The sequence below is a fragment of the Aptenodytes patagonicus genome, chromosome Z (genome assembly GCF_965638725.1).
Source record: "Aptenodytes patagonicus chromosome Z, bAptPat1.pri.cur, whole genome shotgun sequence".
NCBI lineage: Eukaryota > Metazoa > Chordata > Aves > Sphenisciformes > Spheniscidae > Aptenodytes > Aptenodytes patagonicus.
Genome location: NC_134982.1, coordinates 13,524,025 through 13,548,365, shown reverse-complemented (window position 1 = coordinate 13,548,365; position 24,341 = coordinate 13,524,025). Strand labels below are relative to the sequence as shown.

Genomic DNA, 24,341 nt, shown 5'->3' with positions numbered 1-24,341 from the left:
CGTTCAGGCTGAAACTGGTTGCATAATTTTAAAAAAAGTCTCACTTTGAAAAGTATTGAAGTGAAGCATTTGACTTTTATGGTGTTTCTTTGACAATTAATTTCAACATATCAACATTAATTTGTGAATCTACATTTTTGGTGACAAAAGTAGCAGACTGAAAATTTTCCTGCAGCTCTGGACCATATTGATATGTCAGAACAGCACTTTCTCACTCACTTGAATGTATAGCCGTAGAGACAACCAGTTAAACATTGTAGTAATGTCAGAAATGAATGCTGTAATAGTATTTTGATGAATACCCTCCATGCTAACTCCTAGCAAGTCAAGACTGCTGGTCATTACTAACTGCTGTTACAGAATAGTGTTTCTGAGCCTTTTTTTAGTTGCAGGATCAATTGGTTTGGGTGAGGGGAAAAAAAAAAGGGTATTTTCTACAGTTTTCATTTATGTCCAGCTAAAAATTGGCTAAATTTTCAGTGATCATTTATGGCTCTTTTTTTGTTGGCTTGCTCATATGTGTAGAAATGTTAATTTTTTTGAACTGTCTTGTAGATGCTTCATGGATCATCAGTGGTCAGGAAACGCTGCTACAGAACACTTCAGACAGTCTGTAACTTAAGGTGGTCAACATTAATAGTTAAGACTAATTAAATAACAAATATGAGCTATACTGGATGCCACTGCTAGGTTTAACCTCTTACCACATTTTTCCCAATCTGTTACCACACAAACACCATCAGTTTTTGTTCTTTTTTATGCCAGAGAGTGAATGAAGCAGATACTAGAATTATAAAGAGAGATGAAATGTAATGTCTTTTAAGGTGCTATCAAAAATAATCTCTATGTGTAGAAAACAGTGAGATAAGTATCTGTAAGGTAGAGGCCCAGTGTACTGGCAATATTGCCCAAGTGCAAAAAACTGTACAAAATTACTATTTCTAGTAGAGATGGAAAGAATTGCCATCAACTTCCAGAAGTCAATGGAGATAATGAAGAGCAAATTTGCTCAGTGTTTTTAACATACAATGTGATTTGGAATCTAGAGACAGACTATTATTACGGAATATTGTTAAGTTTCTGTTTCTTTACAGAGCCTATTTAGACTGTGAGCCCTGCTCATGACAGCAAGTTTTATACAGAGAACATGAAACTCCTTGGTTAACTAAAAAAGACTGCCCCAGAGCAGCTACTCAATAGCTGTTAGGTTTTCCATAGAGACTCAATATATGTAGATACTGTTCATTCATGGTACCCAGTAGGATGTCTGGAGGGGGCGATACATGCTATGGGCTTGGGGACAATTTGGAAAGATAAAGAGCTCATACCCGTTGGTGACCTAAGTAGTTTTGACACAACTTAGAGGACCTGTTTTGGTCCCTAAATATTTCTGGAATTTGTTCTGTCCTCAGCCAGCCCACGTATAGATAAGTGGGCCCTGTCCCAGTATGTAATTTGATGTGATTCATTCCACAGTTCACCTAGGACGTGGCAGAGTTCAGCTCAAGCTTTTGACCTGGAGTCATATCCTGAATTCCTGTGTTTTTGTAATGCTCATGTCACAAATACAGCTGACAAAATCTGCCACTTGCAAAGCAAAGTTAAGGCTTCCCTCAGGTGAAAAATCCTCTCCATGATTCAACTTTTTAGCCAGAAGAATATGGATAATTAATTCACGAGGTCGAAGAAGGTCTGACAGGCACAGCTGTCTGCTTGATGGTTTTGACTGTTACAGCAATCTGGAGCTCCCTGGGGCATGAGCTAAGCAGCACTTTCCGAGCTGTCTTTGACCCAGAACTAGTCCCAGCAGAGCGGAGGCGGCAGAGCAGAGTCTGCCAACATCTGAGAGAGAGAGAGTCGGCCCTAAAAACGGCCTGAGGTGTTCAGGATGCCTGGGCTCGCTCATGGGAGTCACAGCTGAGCTGGAACCTTGCAGAGTATTCAGTGAGGGGCGTTGTTTGGTGTTTCGGGAAGAGAAGAGGTGCAGTTAGGGCAAGAGGCGCAAAGAATGGAAAGAGATCATGCCAAGCAGGAGGACAGAGGCGGGTGACATGAAATAGTTTTAGTTCAGCAGCCATGATTTTCACAGAGTTGCAAACCAAACTGCTGAGATTCAGTTCTTGTTAACATGGAGTTTTCTTTGTGAGGGTGAAGCTATGAGCTGGAGCAGGGTCGCAGCCTGCAGGGAGGCTGCATCCTGTTTTGGGACCACCCAACAGGCTGGGTAAACACAGGAGTGGTGGCATCTTGCAGCTGCTCTGTGCTGCCTGTGTGTGTTTGCCTCTGACTTCCTATCCCTCCATGAGAGAAGGCAGGAGCAGCTGGTCCCAGCTGGTTCTGTACTGCTCATTTGCAAGCACAGAGAGATGCAAGTGGCTGGTTTTGCTGTATTTACTGAAGGGAAATGATGAGCCAGAGAGGAGTTCCTGTGGTGCACAGGTCGGCTTTTGGAGACCTAGAGGAGGCTCTTAAACCCACCCGACGTTTCTGATTCTGCATGGAGGAGCATAAACAGGCAAAATAGTGCTGGGCATATTGGTTTGGTGGTAATGGTGATAGTACAGGGGGGATTTTGTGAAGGATATCTGTGTGGAGGGAGTCCTTCCTCAGTTGTTGCAAGGCTGAAAAAGCCAATATGGGCATCTTGGGTGTAGGGAGCAGCAGTCTGTCCTCTCTGGGAAGGTGCAGGGAAATGTCGAGGTGTTTGCAGAGAGCTGAGTAAGACTGCAAGTGGGAAGAGAGGCCTCTTGTTTTCCCTCAAGGGAAATCCCAAACCCTCCGCTTCTGCTCTGCAGCTGTTTATCCCTGGTCAAACCACAGGAAGCTTACACCCTGGTTGGAGGATGGACCAGTGTGGAAGGAAGCACATGTTATGGACTGGAGGGAGAGCATTATGCTGACATACCCGCCTCCTTTGCTGTACTTCAGCTTGTGGTTCTGTTGGGGAACAGAACAAAATGTTTCCTCATTTTAGGACTTCGATAGGTATCTGTACCATGCAGACTTCGGTGTCCGATAAAAGAGGAGCTGCACAATATTTCTGAAGTAAAATGTTTGCACAGGGAAATGTACCAGTTTACTTATAATCACTGAATCAAATGTGATTGTTCTCAGTCATTCTTTCTTGAAGAGAGGACTGCTAATGTTCACCAGTTTTAGATTCAGTTAGTATTGTGAATTTAAATATGTAAGTGTGGGTACATAAGCTGCCTTAATGGCTTTTGCCCAAAAGGAACATCTCTCCCCAGTCCCTGTGGTACAGCACCCAGCCTGCTGCTGGGTACACAAGCTTGTTAAAGCCCAGGAGGTGGAGGCCTCTCTCAGCTGCCTCTCGAGTCGCTGTAGTGGCTGGTTGCAATCTGCACAGCTTGAAAACCACATTGCTCTCTCGTCTCAATCATGTGCAAAGAGCAAACCTTCCATCTAAATGACTCATACTGCCCAAATCCTTGGAATTACAACCCTTAGTAGTCCTTTCCTGTCCTTTGCCTCTTCTAGCATCATTTTGCTTTTTTCTGGCACCTTTCCTTGCATTTATGCTCTCTGTCAAACATTCCTACGTTCTCACCAACTCTTGAAGCTTGGCATTAGGGCAAGAAATGAGTGCCTGTTGTGGAAATCACTTACGTAACTTCAAAGAACTAATGGGCACTCCAGAGACCTGTGCTGCAAATTTCTGGATCCTGCTGGTTCATAACTGTCTTCCTGTCCATACGTCCAGGAAGCTCCATAAAACATGTATGCTTCCAGAGTTTTCAATGCTTTATTGCACTGCTGAATTCTGTAGTGCCTACACAAACTTAACTGCAGCATGCAAGCTTAGGGAATAGAATCATAGAATCATTTAGGTTGGAAAAGACCCTTAAGATCATCAAGTCCAACCACTAACCTAAAACTGCCAAGTCTACCACTGAACCATGTCCCTAAGCACCACACCTGCTTGCCTTTTAAATACCTCCAGGGATGGTGACTCAACCACTTCCCTGGACAGCTTGTTCCAATGCTTGACAATCCTTTCAGTGAAGCAAATTTTCCTAATAGCCAATTTAAACCTCCCCTGGCACAACTTGAGGCCATTTCCTCTCGTCCTGTCACTTGTTACCTGGGAGAAGAGACCGACACCCACCTCGCTACAACCTCCTTTCAGGTAATTGTGGAGACCGATAAGGTCTCCCCTCAGCCTCCTTTTCTCCAGGCTAAACAACCCCAGTTCCCTCAGCCGCTCCTCATAAGACTTGTTCTCTAGACCCTTCACCAGCTTTGTTGTTCTTTGGACATGCTCCAGCACCCCAGTGTCTTTCTTGTAGCGAATAAGATCCTTGTAGCCTTTTAGCCTTATTCTTATTTCTGACTTTAAGCAGGTTAGTGACCTCTGATCACCGGCATATAACCAGTTTGTTTTTTCTCCATTATTATGTGAATGTAATTTATGGAACATGAATAGAAATTTTTGGAGTCTGATTCAAGAGCTTCTGGATACTATTCAGTTAACCTCGTTGGAAAGCAGATCAACCCTGACAATGCACAGACAACTACTTCAAGATGTCACTTTCAGTTATTTGCATTAATTTTGCACAAATGAATTTTCATATATGTCGTGGTTTAACCCCAGCCAGCAACTAAACACCACTCAGCCACTCACTCACTACGCCCTGGTGGGATGGGGGAGAGAATCAGAAGAGTAAAAGTGAGAAAACTCATGGGTTGAGATAAAGACAGTTTAATAGGTAAAGCAAAAGCTGCGCACACAAGCAAAGCAAACCAAGGAATTCATTCACTACTTCCCATGGGCAGGCAGGTGTTCAGCCATCTCCAGGAAAGCAGGGCTCCATCATGCGTAACGGGTACTTGGGAAGACAAACATCATCACTCCAAATGTCCCCCCCTTCCTTCTTCTTCCTCCAGTTTTATATGCTGAGCATGACGTCATATGGTGTGGAATATCCCTTTGGTCAGTTGGGGTCAGCTGTCCCAGCCGTGTCCCCTCCCAGCTTCTTGTGCACCCCCAGCCTGCTCACTGGTGGGGTGGGGTGAGAAGCAGAAAAGGCCTTGACCCTGTGCAAGCACTGCTCAGCACTAACGAAAACATCCCTGTGTTATCAACAGTGTTTCCAACACAAATCCAAAACATAGCCCTATACCAGCTACTATGAAGAAAATTAATTCCATCCCAGCAAAAACCATAGATATGTATAAAGAAGAAAAATTATTAATAAAGCCCATATGTTTAAATTCTCATTTGCATCATAATGGCTCCCCAAAACTGCATTTCTCTGTCATTCTTAGGTCAACAGTTTTTAAATATTATTGGATAAGAGACATTAAGACATAGACATAATTTATTTAGAATTTTTAATCTGCAAATTTTTTTACAGTGACATGTATTCTGTTTTAGAATATACTTGGTTTTTGTCAGATGAAAATAGAATTGTGCTGCAAATTAAATTGTTTTCCGGTGCTGTTTCACTAATTGCTAGATTAATTAATAGAAAAGTCACTTTGTTCTTCTAATCCATCACATTAATGTTTTCACCAAAATAAGAGGAACCAGCCATTGAAGTTACCATGAGCATGGAAAGGTCTAACGACATTGAGTAATGTACTCCTAGAACAGCATCTTACGCAGCTATAATTTTTTATTGTCCTTTATTGACTTGGGTTTAATCCCTGGGGAAAAAAAAAAAAAGAACATTCAGGCAGAAGGAAAATTGTGGTTGCAAAATCTAGGCAGCTCCAGGCATAGCTGTTTCCCACGACGTTGTTCTCTGTGTACCTCCTGATGCCAGTGACCCAGAACATCTATCATTCCATCCTTCCAGCGTAAGTGGTAATGAGCGGCAGACACACTCAGCAGCAGTATCTGATTAAGTGCATCAGTCAACACAGGTCCAATTTTAGCTTCATTCTGCATTAGAGTGGTGTGACTCCACTGTTTGATACTTCATGTTTTTGACAGCAGGAATGTTAAAGTTAAACAAAGCTTGCAAATTTGTAAGATTTCTTTCTCTGTGCTTGTTTTTCTTGGGACTTGAGGGTTGTCAACATGGGGAAGTACGTGATAAAATAGCTGTAATAGTTTCCTGTGTGAACACTGCCTCATACTTGGAAAGGGTTTGTGTGATTTAGCTTAGCCTGTTTCAGAAATGCTTATAAAAAGAGCTGGTTTGGTTACCTGTTCTGTTTTAAATTCACATCCTTTCTTCCTTGTTTCACGACAGTTTTTCCATATAGCGTGTGAACCCTTACTCTTGCATTATCAGCATCCAGGCTTAGTTTTGTTATGGATATTTGTAACCGCGATTGTATGTGTAAGAAGATTCTACGTATACAAAATTTCTAGTGTATTTGGTTTCACTGAGCTTTTCTAGATAGCTGCATTATTTATTTCAGCAGAGATCGTTAGAATAGGGGAAGGGGTTCACTTACTGTATTTGAGTTTTGTAAATAATTAGTAAATTCTTGCAGTAAATCAGCTATTAGAGTTGCTCTCCTTCATGAGTGAAGGAGGAGAAGGTCCCACCTTCTTTATCCAGAAGTGTAGTGGCTAGAGCACTATCCTGGGAAATCACAAGTCGTTTATTAGATCTAGCCCAAAGCTGATCGGATAATAATCACTTTTCAGAAAACTGTGTTGATTTCTTCTGCCTTACTATCCTTTTAATTCTTATTAGCTGAGTCACTCCTCAGCCTTTCCTTTATTTAGTCTATGGTTGGACTTATGGATACTTTTTAGTGCTAGGTTAATGTTGTTAATGATGATTTCATATGTTTATTTAACTCCCCTTGTACAATGACTCTGTTCAACTGAGTTTATTGACTTCTTGAAGAACTCACCCCAAAACTATAGGCTTTTTGTTAATACTTAAACTAAAGGCACATCTTAGAACAAAGTGAAGGTTATAGGAAAAATCATAATGTAGCAAGTTCTGAACAGCGTGGGATTTATTAGTCTAGCATCCCTAGCATTGTTCATACCTCATGTCTGGAGATGTAGCATTTTGACTGTGAATAATATAGGGTGGTAAAAATGAAAGAGCTTTTGCGCAAAGAGAAAGGAGATGAGGATAGAAAGTGAAGATATAAGTCAGTACTACTATTTTTTGCCTGACAGCCTTCACTTGTAGGATGCATTCTCCTCTTCTGGGAATTTCCAGACATTTTCACCTTGCTTCTTCAAAGCCCTGTGTATCTCCAAAGGTGTTGAAAGGTGGCTGTGTGCAGTTAGCACCTTGAGGTCCCCTTGCGTTGCACCATATGCTGCATTCTTCCTTGAGCAACACCTGCAGGAAACAAAGGCGGAAAAAAAGGCTTTGATATGGAAATCTCACATAATGCCTTTAAGTGAGGTGAGTCGTGTCTGTTCTTTAAGGAGGTTTTGGGGGAAAAAAGCAGAAATTAACAAAAAACCCTAATCAAGCAATATTTTGAGTGGATGAGTTGTTCAAAGTGAAGAAGAACTTAAATGTTTTTTATAGTGAGATTATTGATATTACTTCTTAAAGATTAGCAAGCACTTTCTTAATAAGGATTGGCAAATTACGATATAGTTCTGTTGTCACCTAATGAAAAATGAAATTGATTTGCTAAAAGAGAGAATATAACTTCTCTTTCCTACACAGAAGCCATGCAGCTTTAACGTGTACTGGAGAAGTTTGTATAATACTGTTTTTTCATATATAGTTGAGAATTACAGTTAACTTAAAATCTTTCCTTGTAGCTGAGAGTTAAGGGTCCTATATGTTGTTGAATTAGTCAAGTAGGATTTGTATGGATAGTTTCAGGGGATATTTTTATTTTTGACTAAAGACAATTTGGATTTTGATTTTAAAAACCAACCTTTTTACTGAAATTCATCAGCCATTTCTAACTAGAAGTTGACAAAATGTTGTTATCTACAACATTTCTCCTGGTTATGCAGTGATACGGCTGGATATCACATATGACTTGTGGAACATTGTATGTGACTCGTTTGGCTGAATCAGGTTTTCTGATAAAAGCCTCACATCTGCAAAATTATCTCCCACAACAGGTAGAAACTTCTGAGTATTGCTGCTTGAATTTCATGCAGTTTGTTGGCTGAATTTCTTACCAACCTTCTTTTTATTTAGTCTTAGACTATCCTGGGTATACTTTCAGCACTACCTTCACTTCTGTTCCTAAGGACTCCAACACTATACCTACCCATGTTATATCTCTTTCTCAAAAATACATGGAAACCCTCAGGGTTCAATTACCCCCTTTCTCTCTTCTGCTCCTTGTGGAGTGTGCTGTGCTCAGCAGTTATGATGGAAGAATGTGGGGAGGCAGGCTTTTCTCAGACAGTACTGTATGTTACTAGGTCTCAGACCATCCATCACTTCTTGGGTATTCCTGAACTGGTGGGCTCCTGGTCAAGATTTCCGTTCCTGGACAACAGGGTGCCTGGGATTTCTCAGCAAATCTGAAATCACTTGCAACACTTTGCTAATTTAAAAGCAAGGTGAGATTATTTTACTTCGGAATGAAAAGCTTAAGAGACAATCATCATTCGGAGAGACATAAAAGCAGAAGTAGAACCATACTTTATAGCTGCTTGTATCTTAGTGTAGCTCCAAGCTGTTCTCCCTCTCTGCTTCATCTAACTAAAAAAGCTGCCAGGGGACTTAACACTGTGGGGATCCAGTCCTTAGATGACACCCTTCCAGGTTAGGTCCCTGCATGGGGGGGGGATTGGTCACTGAGGAGAGAGTTTTGTCTGCAGAATCCTCTTTTCACAACTCTAATCTCTTCAGAGGTTTTCCTGCGGTACGTAGCCTCACGCTTAACCAGGACTCCAGACTTTTCCCTGAGCGTTGTTCACTGTTGCCGTCTGTACGGCTTTAAAAATTCTAAACTCCAGTGCTATCACCTGTCTAGACAATAAACAAAACTCTTTGCTAGATGTGAATACAAAGCCTGACAGCTGGCGTGAGTGTTTTATTTGGCCATAAACAAATCACTTAACCAGCAGTCTGAACAGAATTTTTTGTTCGGATAGCTGTGGGGAAGGTTTTTCTCAGCACAAACCTCTTAAAAATGTAGATACTGAGAACTGTGCTTCATAGAAAAAAGAATGCTGAAAACCATGCAAATATACAAGAGAGACTAATGAACGCAGCTCATAAATAGCCCCTCCTAGAGGTGACTATTGCAGTAACTGAATAAAGATTGAGGGAGACAGCAGGAGTGATGCTGCAGCCTGGGTTAGTGGGGTTAGGGTAGAGGTTATAGCAGTGATAGTCCATTTCCCTTCTCTTAAAACAAACCCCCCAAACCCCAAACAAATAAAACCAAATAAACCACCCACTTTCTCTTCTTTGTCTTTACTCACAAATTATATTCTTCCATGTAGACAAGAAGCTACTCTTCCATGCAGCTCATTCTTCAAGATTAAGATACAAAAACATATGCCTTTCTTTGAGTCCCTTGGCTTGGTGGGAAGGCAACTTTATTGACTAATTTTTTTTACTAGTTGACATATCTACAGGACAGAGTCTCTTTGTGTGGGGGCATAGGAAGACACTGATAAGTGATTTGGGTTGGTAATCACAAAGGAAATTGATATTCTTGGGCTCTTTATTGTGACAGTGTATGGATAGTAAAAATTATAAGCTTACATGTTTATTGGAATTTATTTACATTTATTCAAACTTCTCTTACAGTCAATTATTTTTTTATGCTATTTGCCTTGCCAAGCAGGTCAAAAATCTTATGGTTCTTTGTCCTTCACAAGTAGTACTTTCAGCATCTTTTAAAATGCAAACGCCAGTTCACGCAAAAAGAAATCTACTTACAACTATTTTTATTTATTTATTATATTCTACAATGTAAAATACATGACATTCTGCATAGTATATTAATTCAGCTTCGTACAGTATCCTTTAAAAGGTGGTCCAGGGAGGTACAGGTTTACATCTAGTAGAATGAACCTGCCCAGGGTAGGTTTGTAGGTTTGTGTGCTTCTCGGTGGTATGTGCCTGGTGCTGGCTGAAATCCTGAACTGGTACTGTGACGCAGTGCTAACTGGTCACAGTGTGTGTCAACTAATGGAGCTGCTATGTACTGCACACTTGTGCACTGCGGCTCAGTTCTGAATGTGTGATGTGGCTGCTGTAGTTTTGATTATTAATGTGGCACATTTCGATTTTACACATAATGTGTTATCAGTACCAGCATTTTTTTTCTCTAGGCATCTTTCAGACTGACCTCAGAGAACCCATTTCTAAAAACCTGTGCATCTTCTTTTGCACATATACAATAAACCAAGATATCAATCACCTTTTACGCTGAGAGATGTATTATACACATCATTAATAGTCCAATCGTGCCACATTTTATAGACACAGAAGATGCCATGATACATTCTGGCTGCACTTAGGTCTTCTAAGGAGCAAACAGTGCATTCATGACAAAGGCGTAACAGATCTTATGCTGGTGTGAACACAAGATTTGGGACCTAGCTGACAGGTCATCCATTCTCCAAGGGAAGAGTTGTCTGCGTAACTGTCCCTCAACACTTAGTAGTGCTGGGAGGTGGAGGTAATGCTGGATAACTGTCCCCTGCCACACAGTAGTGGGGTAATGCTGGACAGTCTATAAGCACTTTGAGGCAGGAGCTGTCTTTCTGGCCTGCGGATGTGTCGTATCTGGAATAAGGACATCCTCTTCCATGAGTGAGATGCCAACGGACTACTGCAGTATCTATAATAGCAACAAACGCTCCTGATCCTTTCTAGGACTTGGGGAATCCCAGCGCTGTAGAAGTGTTTCTCTGGCTTCTGGGTTGGAAAAATGCCACCAGTTGCTGTCAAACTGGCATCTCTCACTTCTTTTTCAGGCCTAGGGGTGTTTACAGCCCAGATATTTCCCTGGTAACACAGTCAGCTGGCATTCAAAGCTAGAATGAGTGGAGAGTAATTAGCACCACTGAGTGCAGTCCAAAGTTGCTAGCAACTCTACAGAGCAAAGACTCCTTCCCGAAAGGCTTTAGGTGCACAGATCCCAAAATTACAGTGGAAATGGTAAGTGTCTAGCCTGTCAGTCAGACATGACAGCAGTGAGGAGCCCATGGCCGTCTGCCTGGCTGGTATTTAGATGTAACCTACTGGTGAAGTGTCCCCACTCTTTGGGGATATTTTCCATGCACAGAACAAAACATTCATGGGTGTGCCACAGCACTGGGTTTAACATGCCATCCTGCTGAGGATAAGAGCTGCTTGTGGAGAAAGTGTATCCCTTATCTTAAACTATGAACTGGTGAGATTAGAGAGTTTTGAGCCAAACCACAGAAGAGAAATTCCTTGAAAATGGCATCCCCAATTCGATTTTTTTAGCTTGGCTCTGTCTTGCACCTTAATCCCTGGCATTTGAGTAGGGGTAACTTTTGGATGCGTGTTTAATCCATCTAGGGGGGTATTCAGAGCTTTACCGGACAGGGCCCTTAGCAGGCTGGTGTCACTTTGGAGTTGGCCCTGCTGTGGGTCAGGTAGGTGGCAGCCACAAGTCCCCTCCAACCTGTATTATCCTGTGATTCTGCGATGCTACCATTCTGTCTGCAAGTGTTAGAGCCATACACTTCAAATCAAGCTTGAAAATATTTCCAAGTCAGCGTTGCTTCTTACTCTTCCAGATACCCTCAGCTTTTTCAAACAGCAGCAGCATTGGAGGGAGAGATGGGAACAAAATCATATGGCTGTCAGAAAGGTTTCTCGGCGCTCTGTCAGCAAGGAGCGATGGGTGGAGACACTTGTAGTTGCAGACAGTAAGATGGTTGAATATCATGGAAGTGACCATGTGGAATCATATATCCTCACTATAATGAATATGGTATGTACAATACTTCCTTTTTTTAGATAGATGAACGAAGCAAATTTTAATTTGATTATGCCACTGATCACCTTGAAACAAGTCTGTAACATTGTTCACTGAAAGAAATGTAATATCATTCATATATATTCATTGAAACTCTGTATTTTAAAGCATTTTTTACCTCATATTTTGCATAGGTGTAATTTTTCTCTGGGTTTTAAGCAAGAGATGTTTCATAGCTATAAATGCTAGCACTGATTTTATTTCCACTGAAATTCCCCGTGTTCCCTGGAACCTGTTGCTCATTCGTCATTTCAATTTGGTAGCTACAGCAACAGAGAGAAATTCTACAGTTTTAAGCATACGGATTCCTTCTCATGTCTGCGGATGAGAAAGGCACACAGGAGCTCACTGGAAATTGTAGTAACTTAGCAAGATCTAAAATATCAGTGCGTTACTGTTTTGGTCACAAATCCAAACAGTACCATATGAGCTATTACGAAGAAAGTTAACTCTGTCCCAGTTAAAAGCAGTACAACTGTTTTCCAGGTAAGTATCCTGCCTATAATACAAAGTACATGATGAAAAAAAAAAAATATTTAACTTTCAATGTCTTCCTGTGTAGCAAGTTTGAAAATGTAAGTTGACCTGGGAAAAGCAATAGTGTTTCATGAGACTGCTTACAGACATGTCTTCTGCTATTATCTGTATCATAGTAGATATTGACCTTGGAAAGTCTATTGAGGATGTCTTCTATGTCGTTATCATGGTACGTGTGTAATATATGTGAAATTAATCACAGTGCAATTCTAGCTATGGTAACCGATCTGTCCCTTATGTTTATACAGTATGTTCCCAACTGTGCCCCGAGCAGTCTGACTCGCTACTGAGGCAGTGAGCCTGATTAAACAGACACAAAGCTGATTTGAGCACGTGAGATTTTGTCCACACAGGGAAAATATGGGGAATAAAACCCTGTCATGATCAGATTCAGGAACAAACAAACAACATTTTCTATGCGGTCTGTACCTGAGATATTAGGGTTACTAACAGTGATTCAATTTTCAGTCTTAATAACTTGAAAAAGACCCATATCCAAATCAGACCTTTGTAAACACAATTTCAACTTCATTTTGGTAATTTCTTCTTTAATGGTCTTCTCCAAAACAGTTTTGATCCAAACACAATCCATTTTGTCCATTCATATTTCTTGTGAAATGTGGCAGAGCTCACATATAGATAGGTTATGACTATCTTCTGTTCTGACTCCCTTTCCTCCTGCCTAATTCAGTGTTGTGACGACGTTTATGACATTTGGGTCAAATTTTTGCTGAGTTCAGTTCTTGCTCTTTTTTTATGTGGATTCTTTTTTTAATGGATTCGTTGTCTTTGCTTTTGTTCTTATCATCCTCTTCTGTATTGTGAAAACACAAAAGTATCCATCATTTAACTGATTTCTTTTTGCCTAGTACTGACTGATTTTTGTTTTGTTGTGGCAGAAGGCGATTCCTATCAAATCAAAACAGAATGATTTGCTATGCTGGTTTTTTTGCACCCTGAGTGGAACTCTCCGTCAGTGTTACGTGACTCTAGATGTTGCGTTCTTTTCTGCTATTGTTTTTTAAGAACTCTGAAGTTCTTGAAAGGGAAATGGACATAAAATCTCGTGAATGCTTTTTGTCTTTAGCTTATAACTTTTGCCAAATCCTGTATCATCACTCATTTGGCAGAGCTGCCCTTTGCAGTTGTTCTAACATTTATTGCCTTTCAGTAAACTTTCAATGAAGTGCATTGAGGATTTAAAAAAACAAAACAACACCCACACACCAAGATGAACAGTGTGCTTGAAGTAAATGTCGTATTTTCTCTCTAAAGTCCTGTTCTGCTATAGAGGAATCAGTTAATCTCATACCTCCTGGCTCTGGCACAGGTCACAGGGTTGTTCCACGATCCAAGCATTGGCAACGCAATTCACATTGTGCTGGTCCGGCTCATCCTCTTTGAGGAGGAAGAGGTAAGGTTTTTATTTTCCTCAAAATGTCACTTATAAATCTTGGGAGTTCAATGCATTGAGCTATAATTATGGAGAGGAGGGTTTATTTGCATAAAAATGTGTTCATTTTACTCTTCTATTAATCTTTGGCATGTCTGTTTTTAGAATAAATGCTGCCCTGCAGAGCAAAGTATTTAGCTGATGACTTCAGGTATTTCTGCATAAAATCACCAAGGAAAATGTAATTAAAACAGGCAAATTAGGAATGGGGAAATGGAATCTCCTCAGTGTCAAAAGAGCATGGGATGTCAAGGAAGACTAGATGAGAAACAGAAATCATGCATCGTGTCTCAGAATTTAATTACCTAGCATTATCTGAAATGTATTATAAAATGTAATGCTAGAGTATTTGTGGATCTCTGAAGAAGTAAATCTGTTATTGTGCAGCTCAAACACACATTTTTCTTTTTAGATCTCTTTCAAAATGAAAAAATGAGGACTAAGTAAATGCTAATTGCTGTAAACTAGCTGTATATTGGTAGTTTCCAATGTCTCTCATTCATAAATATATTGCTACATGCTTAATACATGCCGATTGCCATAATTTTATAGTTCTTTTTAAAACACTGTGCATGACATAGCTTGCTCTGACTGCAGGAACACATTAAGGGGATTTTCTCAGTGGCTTATGATTTATAACCACAAGCCAGATGGTCCCAATGCTATTGAAGGCAGTGAACCAAGCCATGCGGCCACGCTATGTCTTCTGAAATAATTATTAGGATAGAGTCTATCCTTATAGCCCTCAGTGTAAGAATATGCAGGCCAAAAACTAGTTCGCATCTTAACAGGACAATTAGGACCTGAAGTCCATGGTGACCTCCAATTAAGTTTACTTGCTAAATTTCTGTGGCTGTTTTGATAATAAACCATGGATTCCTGTTCAGTTGAGCATGGCAGTGTTAGAAGCAGCAGTGTTGGATATCTCTCAAAATTTGGTTTTAAGTTACCCAGAAATTACTATCTGGTAACAATGTTATTTAGATGCTTTGTAAAAGGTGTACTTTACTTAAATAGAGTAAACTGAGACAAGATACAGCGAATGCCTCAGGCCAGAAATGAGAAAATATGTTTCTGAATGAATTTATTTTGCATACTTTGTATTTGACAAGAAATTTCAGTAACTTGCATGTATACTATATAATAATAAGATGAGGAAGAAACTTCTGTGACCACATTGTTTCTCTTTGGAATTGAAAAATATTGAGAGAGAAATACACCCTTAGAAGCGTAATTGTTCCCTGAGCATGATATTGTTCACATAACATTGAGTGACAAACTTGAGCATGAAGTTCCCCACTAATTAGTCTTTACCTTCTCTATAGAGGAAAACTTGCTTTCAAGAGAATATAAAATGTTTGTTTGAAAGTTTCAATTCAGTGTTGGATCTCGTGAAGCTCACTTACCAAAAAATATGTACATTTCTGCATTTAATTTTTCCTTTAGCTGCACCAATTACAAAAATGTCAACATTTTAACATAATATTCAATATGTTAGATAAATAGATGTCATTGCTCCTAATGATGGCTCTAGCTTTAGGCAAAAGCATAATCAATTGCATTTCAAAGATTACCCAGCTTCACAGCTAACATCACTGACATGTTATTGCAATGCACTGTGGTGTTTACAATAGTATTTTCCTACATTTCCCATTAGCAAGGCTTGAAGATAGTTCACCATGCTGATAAGACACTAGCCAGCTTCTGCAAATGGCAGAAGAGTGTCAATCCCAAGAGTGACGTCAACCCTACGCACCATGACGTGGCCGTCCTTCTAACCAGGTATGACAGCAGTCCAGCGGCTGTGACTGGCTATTGTTTAGTTGCGGGTTTTTTGGTGATGATATTTTTTTTATAGGTTCATGCCATCATTTACTTCATCCTGCGTAGAACCCAGTAAAGGGGTCTGATGAAGTCATGCTGTTTCTGAAGCACAGTGTTAATGCAAAAATAACCTAGTGTGAGCGTGTCTGACACTCATACAGGCAGACAATATGAGCTATATTATAAAAACATGGTTAAAATTAGACCTGCTGTAACTCTTAAAGGGATTGTTTTTCATTTGTTTTTGAAGTACATATAACACTTTATGTATGCATGTGGGTGTTTTATTAGAGATGCATCTTAGTCAGGAAATTGAGATCTGTATGTCCTGAGAGATTAGCAATTTGCAGAGCTCAGGTAATTTCCCCGACTTGATCTTATCTCATTTTGTGCTCAATCACTTCTCTATTCTTCTTTGAGGCAATGTACCAAAACAATGTAACATGTAGATTAACAACTCCATAATGACAAATCCTAAAGTAATACACAGGTGCAGCTCAGAATGGAAGAGTATGTTGCAAACACAATACCATTTATTTTTAAGCTTTAAAGTGTATGATTTTTAAATATTATCTGCATATTTAAGGGGATGCAAAATATTTTTTTACATGTGAGCAAGGGAGGCACAGAAAACTTAAAGGTGATGTCTGGGGTTACATAGGGAGTTTGTGGCAGGCCATGAAACACAACTCCTACAGGTCCATAAAAATGGATCTAATCTGCACACAAATGAGAGAAAAAATTTGGCCTAAGGTCTGAAAAAAAAAGTCCTAAGTTAAAGTCTGTCAGGCAGAAAAAAAACAACACAAAAAAAATCCCTCAAATGGTGCAGTAAAGAAAAGAGTCAACAAATCGTAAAATAAGAATGAGAAAAAGAACTCTTACAATGATGCATGGTTTACCTCTCCAAATAAACAGGCTTCAAAGAGTTCACTTGAATGAAGCTGAGGTATGGTGAGTTTAATAAACCATACCACAAAATGCTGTCAGAGGTGGAGGTTTTAAAACTTTTTCTTATGCAACTTGACAGTAAACATACATATTTAGGCACTACAGCAACATAAATATTGGCTACAAATTATAGCAGTATAATATGATAGTAGCAGAACAAGTGCATGTTTTTGTTACAGATATGTTTGTAAAAATGTTAACACAGTGCTTTGCTTAAAATGCAAATTAGCACTGATACATTATAAGATGGAGACTTACCACCCCATGTAAGTGACACTCTACAGTTGGTTTTAAGCTCTTTTGTGCACGTCTCTTTTGTGATTCTAGAAAGGACATTTGTGCTGGCATGAATCGTCCGTGTGAAACCTTAGGTTTGTCTCATCTGTCAGGCATGTGTCAACCTCACAGAAGCTGTAACATCAATGAAGATTCTGGCCTTCCGTTGGCTTTCACTATTGCTCATGAACTTGGACACAGGTATAGTTGAAAGTGAAGGGGGGACCTAGCTGAGTTTAATTTATTATTTGTATGTTGATACTCAAATTGTCAGACAGAAACAGAAAAAGGAATTATTAAAATCAAAACTGTGTTTGTTTTTCTAAGCAAAGGAATAAGAATGAGATTCTTAATCCTTTGACCTTTGTTTATATTTACAACTATTCAGTCTGCCCCTTTTAACAGAGTCTGCTAGGGCAGTACATCAGGATGAAATAATTAAGCTACAAAGAAGCATCACTTAATCATGCTGATTTTTCCAAAGATACACTGAATTACTGTGCAATTACTTTAGATGATCTCCAAATCAATCCAAATCATTTACATAAAACATACCTGTTTCATTATATCAAGGTATTTCAATATTGCAGATTAGCCAGAAACCATTTTTAATTCAAGCAGTCAAACTTCACAGAAATATCAAATCTTTGTTCTCCTTTCTGACAAACAAATAAAGTAACTTTTGGGCATTTCTTAATAACTGGTATCTTCTGTATATTAATATTGCTATTGTGGATACACTTAGGTCAAGTCAACTAAAGTTCCTGGGCATTTAGTTTTGGACACAGCTAAACTTTTCTTATGATTGGGTATTTTTGCTTGAAACTAGATTTCTCAGTATTTCCAATTTCTAAGGGTGTTTTGGCTGGTTACTTGGTTTATTGAACTCACCTGAAAAAAATCTGATTTTCGAATCTGTTTTGACACTGAGCTGTTTTCCCCAGGGTAGAGGCCTATCTCATGGATACTCTGGTTTGGTTATAATGCCTGCACTTTTCAGATAGACCATGTTGCTTGGCTAGGTGACATGTTCACTGTTGTATCTGCAATCACATTACTTTCATTATGCACCCAACCACCAGTCAGGATGAAGTCTGTATTTCCTGATGGGATATAATAATAATAATAATAATAATAATAATAATAATAATAATAATAATAATAATAATAATAATAATAATCTGATACAAAGATTACTCAAGTATTGATCCTATCACCCATTAATTGGCCTTTCTTTATTCAACCCCTCAATTGCCAGAAAGGAAATAGTATATGAAAATAATGCTGAATAGTTATAATTGGATCTGGGTGCTTTGGGTTTAGTTACTTGTTTCCCACAACCTCTTGCTGACAGGGAGCTTTTTTCATTAACACTAATTATCAGAAAACACCACTTCTCCATAGAGCTGTGTGTGACCTTCTCCTGGTCTAGCCTGGGTGGCTGGTAACTCACTGTCCTTTGGATGCTGTGAGGAAGAGTACTGCCATACTTGCCTTTGCAGGAGTGGTGCAGGGCCTTGCCTGTAAGAATTGCCTCCACAAAGAAAATTGAATACTGTAGGGTTTGTTGTTAACATGAAACCATCCTTCCCTCAAGCCAAGTTAGAGTACGTATGTTAAAAAGTTCAAGTATGGACAATAAATGTCTGTAAGAACAGATGAACAAAAAATGAGGAGAAAGCCATGCACCCATTCCTTAGATGAATGCCAAAAGTCAACTCTTCCCCATACTGTCCCTTTAGATGTTCACAGCCTCCTGTGTCAATAGACCTTGTTAATGGAAAAGAGCCTGTTGGCAAGGGCACACACTTGCTTTTATGCCTCAGACCCATTACTGGAGTTGATTCTGACTGAAATCGTGCCCTGCTTTTGGAACACTTGAGTCATGGTAAAATTACATTTTCCAGAAACAAAGTCTTCAGTGGTTTGAACTCATTTTGTCTGATCCGTGACTGAGTCACGACCTGAGTCAGTTTCCACTGCTCTTTCACACAAGGGCTTACACACCTTCAGATGTTAACAGTGTAGGTGTCAACATCTTCATATATGAATATCTTTGTACATTATTATTTCAGATAATCTCCTTCGCAATGAGGTGAAGTGGAGGCATGTATGTTTAGTTAGTTGAATCCCACCCAAAGTTTTTTATGTTTATGACTTTTACAAGCTGTTGAATAAAGAAATTTCTTAATAAGCCAGAGAAGCTGGAGAGAACCATGTTGGGAAGATCTGCTATGGAGATCTGTTTGTAAGGCACAGTTTGAGAAAGCTAAATAGGAGGAAGAAGTGGAGGTTGGAGGCAAATTCACTGAATATTCAGTAATTTTGAAAACAATATCTGCCTTTCAATCTATCAAAAGAGATTTAAAAAGAAACAAGCAATAGGGACGTGATTATAAGAGAGTGAAAGACAGAGTCTTACACTAAGCCTGACATTAGTTAAAGTGGTACAAGTCTGAAATAAGTGCGATCCAAGAGCTAGGAAGCTCTCTTAGCTTTAGCAGCTTTAACATAACTTTGAGGTTTAAACTGTGACTCCTGGCCCAACTGTGCAATAGTGTTTTGACTCCCTTAAAAATACCCTTGAGTATAGTCTCTGACAGTCTGTTCTTTATTTTGTGCAGGACAATATCGCTGTACATAACAGATATGTTTGGAAGCCTGTTGGAGTGTAGATTTTTTGTAGGTTTTGGGTCAGGTCTTCTATATTTTTTTTTTTAGAAAACAGGTATCTACAGCTCACCAGGGGAGGAAGCAACCTTAGTGTCTTTTTAAGCACAGTGTGGAACCCATAGGTAGGTGTTGCGGTACAACCAATCAGCTGGAATTATTAAATGTTGTTTTTTATCTCCAGTTTTGGGATCCAGCACGATGGAAAAGAGAATGACTGTGAGCCTGTTGGAAAGCGCCCATATATTATGTCCCGACAGCTGCAATATGATCCTACTCCACTGACCTGGTCGCAGTGCAGCAAGGAATACATCACACGTTTCCTAGAGTGAGTGATCAGGTTGTAGCATTTCTCTGAAATGAGTACAACTGTGTATAGGTGTTTATGTGGAGTTTAAAGTAAATCCGGTATTATTATATTACTAAATGTAGGTCTTTGTAGTATGCTTGAGTTAATTCCCATGGAGGGGCATACACCAAGCTTATTGCTCACTTAGTATTTGGGAAAAGCTCCATTATATTCTTGTTTTCTGGAAGTGAACTTGAGTCTTGTCATATTGGCTCAGGTTTGATGCAACCTGCAGCTTTCTGCAGCTACCAGGAAGAAAGAAACCTTTCCATCAAAGACTCTGATGGAACATCATAGACCTTGCCTTTGGCCACAATGACATGTGCTTGACTTCAATGACTTGTTCAAATTCGTTATGTTCTTTTTAAGAGCAGCAATACGGTATAACTTTAACCAGAGGCTGTGGAGTGCTCTGAAGCCATTCTGCAAACCATAATGACCTCATGATATTTCTACTTTGACAAGCTATATTTTGCCTTTGTAAACCCTCCCTTACTAGATGGAGTGCTGTTTGTTAGCAGCACTTCAGCATAACTTAGCTGGAATCTGAAAGTATTATTTCCAAAGGCCATATGCAAAATTACCATTAAGAATTAGATATTGAAAGTCTGTATAGAAGTGTCAAAGAAGTGTGGGTTTAGGGTTTTTTTTAATGTGCAATTTTTGTCTTTTAGCCGCGGGTGGGGATTCTGTCTGGATGATATCCCCCAAAAAGAAGTTTTAAAGTCCCCAATCATTGCTCCTGGAGTGATTTATGATGTGCATCACCAGTGCCAGCTTCAGTATGGTTCCAATGCTACTTTCTGTGAAGATGTGGATGTAAGTGCTGTATGTTTTCCTTCATTCTCCTAATAAGAACTTAAGCTCCTTGAACAGTGTGGAAGTGCAGTCAGTGAACCTCAGTTGCTAACTACAAATGCAGCATGCTCAGAGTCTCATAGGCTAGATGTGCAGTGCAGGCATTGCCTAACACTCTTTTAATTCCGCTCTGCAGATTCCAGAAGTGAGGTGTTGCACTGTTTGCCTTGTGTTTTGCAAGACCTTTTCTGGATCTGGCCTGATATCTATTGTTAAATGCCTGTCCTTCAGCAGTGGAGTAATTTTGGTTTTAAGCGTATAATACTGATCTTAGGTAAATTACTAATGCAGCTTAAATCCCATTTTAAAAAATAAGATGCTTCAAGCTTATAGCTTTCAACTGACCAAATCATTCTGGGAACAAATCTTCAGTTCCAGGAAAAGTTTTCTGAAGAAATCAGGGTTGTGCTCTCTTCCCACATGTCCTGATTTTTCACACTCTTGATGGTCTAACTAATTAAAGGAAAGTTCAGTCCATATACCTTGAAGAATCTTTATTTTCCCATCAAACACCAGATTTTTATGTGGAAATGCGTAATTTACAAAGTACCCTGGGGTCTGTCTCACAGCACAGCAAAACAGTGTTGTGTGGAGATGTAAGGGAGCAGTATAGTCACAGCAGCACAACTATCTACAAGATCTAGGAGCCACTGCAGAGTAACAGGTTATATTAGCTAAGGTGCAGCGGTATGGTATTTTAACTGTACCTAGCATGTTCAGAGCTATTTGGTTCTGTACAGCATTTTTCTACACAGAACAGTTCAGAAGCAGTGGTTTCAAGTGCTAGTCTAGCTAAGTGATCACTAATTTTCGCTGTGTTTTGGGCAGAATTTATGCAGCAGACATTGCAAATAGCATCCAGCTTGCTTGCCCTGTTAAACACAGCTGTGGCAGAAGTGGCGTTATGGCTATCAGCAGTGCTGGAGTGTTTTTTAGGCAAGGTATTATGCACAGCTGTGGATTGGGGACTGCTGATGTTGACTGTTTATTCCATTCAGATAATTATATGTATCCTCATCTACTGTTCTGTTAGGGAGATTATTTCTGATTAATCTTCTCAGCCTTAATAGATAACATGATTACCAATGTTGAACTGCAACTACTGAATCTGAAGCAGGTATTGAAAGATTGCTTTCATTACCTGCTGTTCCAGTTTCCTCAGTAACTGTAATTTGTCTGTTGGTACAGACAGAAAATTAAAGTGTAATTTTGCAGTATTGGTTCATTCTATCCCTCCTTGGGTTTGAACCTAGTAGGCCTTTACATTCGACATCTCCTGATTAACCAATTTTACAGCTAGATGTATGTCAGAAAATTAATTACTATCATCTCATTTTGCATTTTACTGGAAGGCCTGTGTTTTGCAGGTAGCTGCACTGGCAAGGAAAGGAATTGTGAATAGTATAGTCTGCCTGGCATGTTGAATGATCAGTATAGTCAGTTTGTCTAAGAGGTCTGACTGTTCTTTGCCTTTCCACTATTTACTTAATACTCGCTCACTGACCAGGCTACATTTGTTCAGTAACTTTTAACATCTGACTGAATTCAATCCACAGATTCTTTTTGGGGGAAGAATCTGCATTTAGCTGAAGATGCCCCAGGGTTCAGTGATTACACTTCGCGAAGACTGAGGTTTATAATTCAGATAGTAGTTTCCATGAACCATTTAGGTAGTAAGTCCTCTAAGCGTCTTGTAAAGTACATAAATATTGTCCCTCTAATAAGGAAAAGAAAAGCAAAATACAGATTAGGGGGAGGAATTTTCCAAGTGGTAGGTAGATCCATAGCTTCCTATGGGACAGGCTGTAGGAGCTCAGAATCCTTATATTATTGCCCTCTCTTTATCTCCAAAACTTCCACTGACTTCAGTGAAACTGGGTTTCTTTGGATTCAACTTTCTTTAAGGCACAGACTCTGATCTCATAGATTGGGTGGAAAGTGTATACTGTATTGCTTATGATAAAAATCACTTGCCTTGCAGTGAATCCATGGTAGAGTAATGAATGTCTGGCTGCTACCTCCAAAAGCACACAGTAAACAGTGCTTTTTCTTGTACTGATGTTATTCCAGTATTCTTGAAAATGGAAAAAAGCTCTAGTACGTGGACATCAATATGGAAAAATTCTTGCAAAGCTAAAGAATTTCCTCGTGAACTCTTGGCTTTGAAATCTATAAGTGCACCTCACAAAAATGTAACTGTCAGTGGAAAGCTGTGTTCAGTTTCTGTGCCTTTCTCTGGTATCTGAAGCACAGTGCAGGACTGCACTTTATACACTAAAAAACACAGAACATGTTCTATATACAAGAGTTAAAATAAAGGATTAATTTCATAATGAAAGAAAATTCATCAGCCAGAACACTTGGGTAGCTCTGCCTTAAGAACCTGACAATGATGGTTTCACAAAGAGTTGCTAAGTAATGCTACTCTTGAACTATAAATACGGAACTGCAAAACAACCTTTGACTTGTATACATTGCCCAAAAGGAGCTAAATGAGCCAAGATGCAATGCCCCAGACATTGTATTCCAACAGGAGATTTGGAGTGCTTTGAGATGTTCTGTACTACCAACTTTCTTTCCGGTGTTCTAGATGAAAACCAAGGTGAACACACCATGCAGAAAGTAAATAAAAGGCAACTCTCTCAAAACAGACTGTGCCCAACCTTAGCTATTTTAAATAGAAGCAGGTCAGAAACCAGCAGCCAAGTTTGCATTTCACACTCGGCCAAATGTTGCTGCTAGCTCATTGGGGCTGGATTTTTGCAAGTGCCCAGCTTCTGTGTTGGGTCCCAAACCTGGCATGTTGTTTGCTCTGAGAATCGCAGTGGGAGCTGCTAGTGGGATCCTTCTTATCAGCTCCTTTCTCTGATGACACTTACAGCTGTCCCTCCTTCAGGGTGCGGCCAGCTCTGTTCCCTCTCCCAGTGCTGAACTCTGCAGTTCAAACAGCCTCAGCCAAGACCTGGCCCAGAGCCCCTGGGTTTTTGCTTCTGCTGTTGCAGTTGGGAGTACACAGTCTCTCTGACACCCCCGGTTTCTCCAACTTGGAGTGGTCTTCCACACAAAGCCCTGCTCGTTCAGGAATTCCCAAGCATGCAGGGATCCTGCCTGTCAACCAAAAGAGAAGCTGGTGTGCATGTGAACTGAGGAGGGGGCAATAGCCCTCAATGTCTGTCCTCAGCCCTCTAGAAAATAGTTCTGATTGAGTGAACAAGACTTGTTATAAGGTGGCTGCAATGTTTCTTGCCCTGCTAGCTTTGTTGGCTCTCAGGAGTTTCCATCCCTTCTGTGGAGTTGACCACTGCACGTGGAGCAGCAGCTGAAATGCTGTACTTCACTGGCAATGTACTGCATTAAACTGGCACCAGTTTCCAAGTATCTTAATATGCAAGCATTCATTAACCCTACTCTACCCAGCCCACTAGGCTTGTTCCTCTGCCAGCTAGCCTGGACTGCTTCTTTTAGATCATTCCCTTGCTCTCTGCTTGGCTGATGTTTTAAGAGACCTGTGTTTTGATCTCTTTTTCCTCATCC

At 39.9% G+C, this 24,341-nt stretch overlaps 1 protein-coding gene across 1 annotated transcript in view; it reads left to right on the top strand.

Annotated features, from left to right (window-relative positions):
• The window catches only part of ADAMTS12 (ADAM metallopeptidase with thrombospondin type 1 motif 12), a 171,318-nt gene that overhangs the window by 78,210 nt on the left and 68,767 nt on the right, over positions 1-24,341 (top strand). The window contains exons 4-9 of the mRNA XM_076362753.1: positions 11,648-11,844; positions 13,757-13,840; positions 15,537-15,661; positions 16,982-17,131; positions 19,785-19,928; positions 20,624-20,768. Coding sequence (XP_076218868.1) covers positions 11,648-11,844; positions 13,757-13,840; positions 15,537-15,661; positions 16,982-17,131; positions 19,785-19,928; positions 20,624-20,768 — 845 coding nt within the window. The remainder of the gene's footprint in view (positions 1-11,647; positions 11,845-13,756; positions 13,841-15,536; positions 15,662-16,981; positions 17,132-19,784; positions 19,929-20,623; positions 20,769-24,341) is intronic.